An 8,779-nucleotide genomic window follows, 5' to 3' on the forward strand; every position below is an offset into this window, starting at 1 on the left:
AAGCATGATTTCATTTTATGATAAAATCAAATCAATCATTAAAATATAATAGGGTTGCACAATTTTGAGGCCATTGTTTTCCTAATTACAGGTTTTAATTTAATATAATGTGAAATCTCTAGCTGCGTGCCCCGCACTACAATGGAGTAATCCATCCACCCACCAGCTCATTCAAGGCTCTGACAGAAAGCAGTGGTTCCCAGCCCACCAGCCTGTGGAGAATCGATTGGCTCTGGCTGGGGCGAAAAAAAGAAGATCACGCTGACGGATTTGTGCAACATACACACACATGCACACACACACACACACACACACACACACACACACACACACACACACAGGAACACACTCATGCTATTATGGAATAGAGTCAGGAATCCAGACTCACAGGAATGCAAGTGAGATACATGCTTTTAGACACCCTGTGGCGCACTCAGCACCAAAACAGCACCTCTGATATTTGTAGCTTTGTCCACTTGAGCAAATAACTGACACTTAAAAACCCCCAATGATCTGCTACATGTTGTTCACTGACCTTCCATCTCAACACAATATTTTCTGCCAACAGTTTTGGTTATTTCACGTGAGAGATTTCTCCTTTTGTCTATAGGTTTTGCACTGGTTTGAAGAGGGGGATGCTCAGCGATTAAAAATTGCAAATTGTTTCTTGCACCAATTAGAATTCAGAAAATTTTAAGCAAAACTCAGCAAAAACTTTTTGTGGTGGTGTGTTTTGCTCATATTTTTAGGTCTCCCGTAAGTCAAATCTGATCAGACCACACCCTACAGGTGAATTTTATAACACAATAGCTGAGGATGTTCTTCTGCACAGACTTTAACTTCGCATGTTGCTTTCAAGTTGACAGGGGCTTTAACCGTTGCTTGATGCAGTGAGGGTGTTGACGTCAATGCAGGGTGGGTCAGCAAAATGTTAAACCAACTTGATCCTTTATGGATCTGCTATTGGACCTTCGGTATGGACTATGTACGTCAGTAAAAAAAACATGCTTGCCCCACAGACAGACTTGCACACAGACTAAGTTGCTTGTGCAAACATTTATTCCATGAATCTACAGTATTAGTGAACGAGATACATGTTTATATTCATATAAATGTTCTGTGTAGTAATGTGATTATGAAAGACAAGTACAAAATATTATTTGTACATTCAGCTTTCCATCACTATGAGAATATACCATACCATACCCATTAGTAACAACATTTTCAATTAGATAAAGGATGGAAATAAAGCACGTGGGAGGTCCCACCCCTGAGTGGGCTTCTAAATGCCTACATCTGTCCCTGAACACTGACGAACACCAAAGACAAAACACACAGAAATGCTGTCATACTGTACCGACATCTCAGCTGGACTAACCTGCAAGGATGCCTTGGGGCAAAACTAAGCTGCTGCACCTCTATTAAGCCCTTGTTCCCATCATTATCAGTGCATTATGTACACATTTTCCATGCTTGAATATTACCTGGCCCCAGGTTCACTCTGTGGTAACTTGATTAAACACAAATTAATTTGGAAATATGTGTGGCTGTCATTTTGTACTTTATTTTGTCATGTGCTTGTTGTTGCTGCTTTATTTTGTGTTCACAAAAACTCAACATAATTTATTCAAAATTCTTTTATCTATGATTATAAGAAATACGGTATATCATATCTGTCGGTGCAGAGCAGGTGCCCCACAATGAACTTGTACATCAGTGTGCTTATCAAATCCAACCGGGTTGTCCAATCTCATAATTCACTCTTTCCATCACACTTTTCGATTACCATCTCTTTTTAGTTTTGTAGTTTGTAAAGACAAGACCTGGTTTGTAAAACTGTCATTTTGAGATGCTCTGTGTACAATGTTGATGCTCAGTTGGTAATCCAGCTTTGACCAGTGTAGGAGCCCACAAGCCACACAAGTTTTTAAACTATACTCCCATAATTTGGGGCTATGGGAGATGTAAACAGAAAGTATAATGTTGTCATGTCGTTTTTTAGCATGTACTTGTTAACATTTTGGCAAATTGGTACCATTAAAATATCCTGAACCTGGAATCTAAAAATATGTATAATCGACTGAGTTATTACTCAGATAAGATGTATGAATTTTGAACCAAATTGCGGGTCAAAATGATGGTACTCTAAGAGTTTAAGGGTACTTTAAAGGTTTTACCACTCCTTATCTTGTTGTTTTCAGAGTACATGCACACATCCCTTTTCACCTCACATGGTATCTTTTGTCTCGCTTCTCCTGCAACTCTGGCCTCACATTTTGATGCTCTCACGTTGTTATTTTCTAACATATTGCACTTATACAATGGCAGTAATTTGTAAGGTTATTATTTACAAGTGTCATTAATCTTCAAGCACCAGAGTGAGGACAGCAGTGACGTTTGTCTGAACATCACAACTGAATTCTAAACTTTCTTTTTTAAGCATGTTAGCACTCTTCATTTATAATGTGGCATCGAGATGGAGGTGGATGGTGAATTTATACAGTGTTTAATTTATTGATCTGAGTCAGCTTGGCGTTTCTGATTCCATATTAATGGCCCAATTCTCTCAGACGGCATTTAATTTGGTGTTATCAGAATCACTAACAGGAACACAGCTGTGCTGTCTCATCAACTGTGCCGAGGGACAAGAAGGAAAGCGAGCTGGGACCTTAACAAATCAGCTGTAAATGACAAGACTGATTTGATTTTTCATTTTGGCAGGGGATAGGAGCATATTTTCAGGCTGAAAATGGGAAAGGGTACATTAATTCATTAGCATGAAATATAACTTTAGGTGGAATTTGGAGTTGTTATCATTGCTCTGGGGAGAGGCAACGCTGTGCGGGGCCTGTGGCTTAGATGAAATCCCCAGCCAAGGTTGTGCAAATTGAGTAAAAGCGCACCCTGACTGACACACAGGATAGATGGTTGTTGTAGCTGGCAGTTTCCCAAGAAAGTCATACCCTACAACCCTCTACGTCTACCGCTTTTAAATATAGAAGACCATATGTTATGTCCAGAGCAAATGGAAATAAAGGAGCAGAGTGCCGGTAACAGCAATGAGACGTGCAACAGACTGGCCTGAGGTCTGGACCTGACATTTTATTATCTTAATGCCCTACTTTTATTGCATTTTATTTCATCAAATTTATAACAATGCATAAAATGCATCCACTGTGTCAACCAAGATCCCGTGTCTTCTTAGTAGTTAATGAATCAGAACAGATAATGCAATTGTGACTCCAGTGCTCAGGTTTTTTTTCTACTACTGTACGTGTACTGAACTTCATTTTCTGTGCCAGTTTTTACTTCTTCTCCACTACATTTCAGATGTACATCTTTGTTTTGTTTGTACTCCTTATTTTATTTATTTAATTACTGAAGTCACCAGTTACTTTGCAGCCAATTGTTTTGCATGTAGCTTTTAGATATGCTGCAGAAGTGGGCCTCCGCTTGGCTCCTATGATTAGACGTCCTACTTTCAGATTCATGTCACATTCAGCTACTCAAGAGGGTGTCAATGAGTTTAGGAACTTGACAGGTAGTGTGTTCCTTGTGATTTCCTCCAGAATTGAGTCAGCTGAAAAGTAGACTCTTCTCCAGGGAACACAGCCAAACACGTGTCATTGATGACACAGATAACTTTGTTTAGAGGAATGTATACAGTTCCTTTGAGAAGATTGTCTTTGTCAGCAGCAGGTCTCAGAAATCAGAGGCTTGAGATCCTTTACCAACTACCATGGAGGAATCTGAGGCTTAACTTCACTCTCCTTCCACTCAAATTAAGGAGACTGGTCAGTCACATTCTCTGACAATTGTTCCGATGGTGCTCATCTGAAAAGTCAGATAGTTGTTTGAAATTACATGCACAAAGCACTTGATTATTTGTGTCTTAAATGATATTTTATGACTGGAGTTGAATTCATAGATGAGGGTTAATAGTAAAGCATACCTGTAGCCTCAGGCAACTTTGATATTTTCCATCTCATTTGCTGCAGACAGTCCTCATGGTGCTCAGCTGAAAAATAAATAGTTCCAGTGCAGTTTTTATGCACTTACCTAATGTGACGTTAGACCCACATAACTAAGGCCATGTGATAACAAAGCTGAAGAATTGAAACTGGTCTCTTTTCATGTCCCGTGTGTAACCAAAAGTCAACACTGACCATTTTGAAACCATGATCTTAACATCACCCCTAAATTCCACGGTTCCACGGACACGGTTCCGTGGCTTGCATGGCTGCAACACTGTTTTGGTCTGTTCTCTACGTGGCTTCATGTCTCACCAGGAGCATTTTGCCAGGCTTTGTTAACTTGCTCAGATTTTTCCACATTTCACGTGACACATGATATTTCTCTAACAACATTGTTACTTGTTTTTTCTCTTCTCGAATGGTTTATTTAGGTCTCTCTATGCATGCATGGGAGGCACACAGACAGACAAGACCAACATGACACAAAAAGGGGAGAATGAACACGGAGGAATTGTGACATCTATGTTGTATTCTAATGTCGAATTTTGTATTTTGTTGCTAGGACGACCATTTTGTTTACATTTGGTTCACAGACGGTTTCCTCAGTGGATTTTGGGTTTTGAAACTTTTTGCTGAAGCTTGTTTTTAGTTGTTTGCTGAAGATATCCACAGTCATGGATAAAAATTGTGACACAGCAGAAAATGGTAAGCTGAAAATTAACATTTAACACGGGTTTCTGTTCTCTACTGAGTACATGGCATCACTTTTCATTGTGAATGCAGATGAAACACAGCTCTGTAGAGATGAATAACAATTACACTGCTGCTTTTTTCAGGATGTAGAAATTGTCTTAATTAAATAGTGAGTCTAAAGTTATGGTTATGGATCTACAATTGCTTATTTTCTATCAAAGTTTCTTCTTTCCCCCTTTCACTTTGTAACAGTTTTGAGTTTTGCTTCTGTTTCCTGTCTTATTTTGTAGGTCCACCCTGTCCGTCTCTCTTCCTGTCTTGTTTCCCTCCTTTTTTGATTTTGCACCTGTCTCTGATTATTCCTGTCTGTTTAGTTTCTGGGTTTCCTTTGTTTCCTTGTCTGTCCGTTTTTGTGTGTTCTTAGTTTCTTGGATTTTGACCCTGATTTTGTTGCCTGTTTCTTTGAGCCTTTTTTTGTGTGTGATTCTTGCCACTTTTTGTTATTGAAGTTAGTCTTGTTAACCACACCTGCCTGCATTTGGGTCATTCTCTAGTTCCTCCCCACTCTGCCTGTAACATATTTTAGAGTATCTGCTTGCATTTTTATCTTTATTTTTATAATTTGTCTTATTTGCAGCCTAACCAATTTCAATTTAAATGTCAATTGTGTAAACTTTAGATTTTTTTTACTTTAAAGATACACAGAAACAAAGTTGTCTGTCTTATGATTAAATGAGGAATATTTTATTACTGAATCTGATGCATAATATTGTATTTGTACTATCATGTTGCAGTTGCTTCATCAAAGGCATATGTGCTCTGTGAGATGCCAGCAGAGTGGACTTCTCTGCCCGTGCATGCTGATCCTGAGTCTTCTCCATCTCCAAGCAAAATTGCAGTTTATAGAAAGCGAGGACGAAAACGAGCACTTGTTTATGAAGGTTACATTTGTCCACCTGCTCATAGAAACGTGCCTATGTCAAAACTGCAACCACCACCAAGACAGGAAAGCTTTGGGATGAAGTATCAAAGACTGATGGAGAAGATCAGGGCTGAGGCTGAAGCTCAGACTAAAATCACCTTAGAACAACAAATGAACAAAAATTCTTCAACAAATGTTGTTGTTGCAGAAGAAGAGCCAAGTATCATGCCAGGCCATGAAGACAGTGCTGATGAATCAAAACTTCAGAAAAAAGAAGAGGCTATAGCCACCAGTGAAACCAACACTGATTGTCCACTTCCTCTAGTAACCTTTGAAAGGAGAGAGAGTTTGCTCCCAGCACCATCTGTAAGTGGGACAGAAGAGGTTCTAGATTGTTTCGAACCTTTGGAGGATACAAGGGAGGACACAAGGGTGAAATACACTGGAGTATACAGTGAAAACAGCAATTATCCTCTTCCTCTAGAAACCCTTGAGAGAAAAGAGATGTTACTTCCAGTACCACCTGTGGAAGGGTTTGAGTTTCTAGATGGTTTTGAGCCTTTCTTTTTTGAGCCAGATCATATTGACACTCCAGAGGAATCCTTCCTTATGTTCTTGGAGACAATTTAGTGTGAAGCCTACGAAATTTAGTGAATAAATGTTTTGAGCAGTGATTCAGTTGTACACTTTTTCTTGAACTGGATCGTCCACACCTTTTCACTCTTTACCTACAGTATTAAGTTCAGTTAACTGACTATGAACAAGATACAGATATCACATTTACATTTATCTGTTAACTGCAATGAACTTGAGGAAAACCACAACAATCATAACTCAGCATGTCACACAAATTAGAGAATCATATCAAATTACATTAATGTGCTGGATATTTCACGTAAAACTGCAAAGTAGTGGACATATTACAAAAAATATTAGACACAGAGAGAGAAATAATATGTAAAATAAGAGAAATGAGAGTGAAGAAAAAACGTTTAGTGCTACAGATGCTGGTATTACTACTGTATAAAAATTAAAAAAATAAAAACACATTGTGCACATTTAAATATATATTTGAAATGGAAAAGCAAGTGAGTACAAAGATGTAAGTTTACAGTGGTATGTTAACATGTTCAGTTAGCTGTAACCACTGGTTATCTGTAAAACATGAAGTCCAAAGAAAAACATGTGTGACTGATTGGTTGAAGTGGTGAACATTAAATAACAAGTTAAACGTTTTTAAAGACGTTTCCCAATTCAAAGCTTAGGGAGGGAGGTTAGAGTCCTCATCCTTGTATTATGTTCTCATTAAATACCGAAACATACCAATTTTGAGTATTGCTGCTGTATTGCTGAGTTCACTGCTGCCTGTAGAACTTTGACTTTAGGCCTATATTACACTGTCTGCAGGTGTAAAATGAGGGACGGGAGTGTTTTTAATGACGTTTTTAATTATAAAAGCTGTATATGATACATAGACATTAGTTAAGTAAGATTTAGTAAGAGAAGTCACATTGTGAGACATTTTGTAAATCTTGCATCGTGATGCCACAAGTGCAGCAACCCATCACAGAATGCTGTGGAAAGAAAATATATAATATAATATATTAAATATAGTTTTAATAAATAATGGGTGGTTTTAAGAGATGTGAGTGTTATGTTTTCATGGGCATGTTTAAAAAAGACAAAAGACTACCAGAATGAGGACTAAGTTGTAAATGGCAAATACAGGTTAGCTTCCCCAGCTACAGTACAGTGTAGGGAACAGCTGCTTGTTTAAGCTTAAACATCTGCTGAGAGCAGAAAGGCTGATCAAGACGTGGCTGAGACAGTCCCATATGAGGCTGGTGAATTCTTTATGTTGATGGCATGACTTAAAATAAAAGGTCAGTTTATGAGTGACAAAAAAGCATACTGTCTCTGACATTTATGCCTCCATGCTGGTGAAAATTTACATTCAAAAACACCATGAATAGTGTCACACAAACTTCCAGATCATATGCAGCCAAAATCTTTCTAACCTTTCACGTTGCTGCTATACGACCACGGCACAAACACGGAGCAGTTTTCTTTTATTCATCTCGTGCATCCTGTACTTTTTTCTGTGCCTCTTAATGGGTATCGATTCCCTCAGGTACAGGTTTGATTGATTTTGTTCGTTTTGCCAAAGATTAAAGTCCTGACCCTCTCACACACCAAGAACATGTTCAACTGATTCATTTATGATGCCAAACCATGGCTGTAATCAGACTAAAGGTCAGAGAGTGAGTCCTGAGGACTAATAAAACCTGTGGGGGCAAAGAGCTTGTGGTGTTGTGGTTCTCTCTCTCTAATCTTTAATAGTTTGGTAAAGCTCAATCTGTTGTCCTTTCTCTGTGCACCCTAAGGCTGTTGTTGTGTTACATATTTGTACATGTTAAAAGCTGAATTGATCTTGATTTGGTTGGTTTCTTTCGCCACTCAGGAGCAGACGGACTCAGAGCACAACAGCAGACATATATTCGCCATTGTAATGGTGGTGGGTTGCACATCCAGAGCAACATAACTAAGGGCAGATTTGCAGGCTGCAAAGCCAAAATAATGAGCTAGAAGAGGCTAAATAGCTTTTCAAGATTTATTATTTAATCAATTATTAATATAAATAATATACTGATTAGTGGTTTTTAGCCATGCTAGCTCTAATGATGTCAGTGTCAGCAGGCCTGCCCCAACACTTAAATTAAATAAAATAAAATATCTGTTGGATGGATTTGGTCAAACATTCATGGTCCTCAGAAGGTGAGTCTTAATCATTTTGGTGATCCATCAACCTTTAATATAGCACCATCAGCAGGTCACAAATTTTAATTTTAATTTAATTTTAAATTGCCATCTGCTTTAACTATATTTTGGGTTTTGTAGCAAATTTGCTAAACTAAGATTGTGAAATGGTAATCTATACGTCATTGAATCCGTAAAATATAGATCTTTTTTTGTTGACATCCATTTTTTCACATGGTCTCCACTGTAAATCTAAAGATGGCTCCACTGCAAAAGCTTCCCCAGGTCTACAATCTTATGGAAGCTGTAAGATTGTGTTGCGCCACAGATCTTGACCAGCTGTGCATAGTGTAAAGACGTTTTGCTCACATGACATCACATAATCATACTCAGTAAACAGTGGGACTTAACCGGCTCTCATTGACCAGACAAA

The 8,779-nt window shown here is 38.3% G+C and overlaps 1 protein-coding gene across 1 annotated transcript; it reads left to right on the forward strand.

Moving 5' to 3' along the window:
- Positions 1–4,548: 4,548 nt before the first annotated feature.
- LOC104919177 (uncharacterized) lies at positions 4,549–6,263 on the forward strand. Its single transcript, XM_010731112.3, has 2 exons — positions 4,549–4,679; positions 5,462–6,263. The coding sequence occupies exons 1-2, from the start codon at positions 4,649–4,651 to the stop codon at positions 6,217–6,219; spliced, it is 789 nt and encodes a 262-aa protein (XP_010729414.2). The 5' UTR covers positions 4,549–4,648; the 3' UTR covers positions 6,220–6,263.
- Positions 6,264–8,779: the final 2,516 nt, after the last annotated feature.

The sequence above is a fragment of the Larimichthys crocea genome, chromosome III (genome assembly GCF_000972845.2).
Source record: "Larimichthys crocea isolate SSNF chromosome III, L_crocea_2.0, whole genome shotgun sequence".
Classification (NCBI taxonomy): domain Eukaryota; kingdom Metazoa; phylum Chordata; class Actinopteri; family Sciaenidae; genus Larimichthys; species Larimichthys crocea.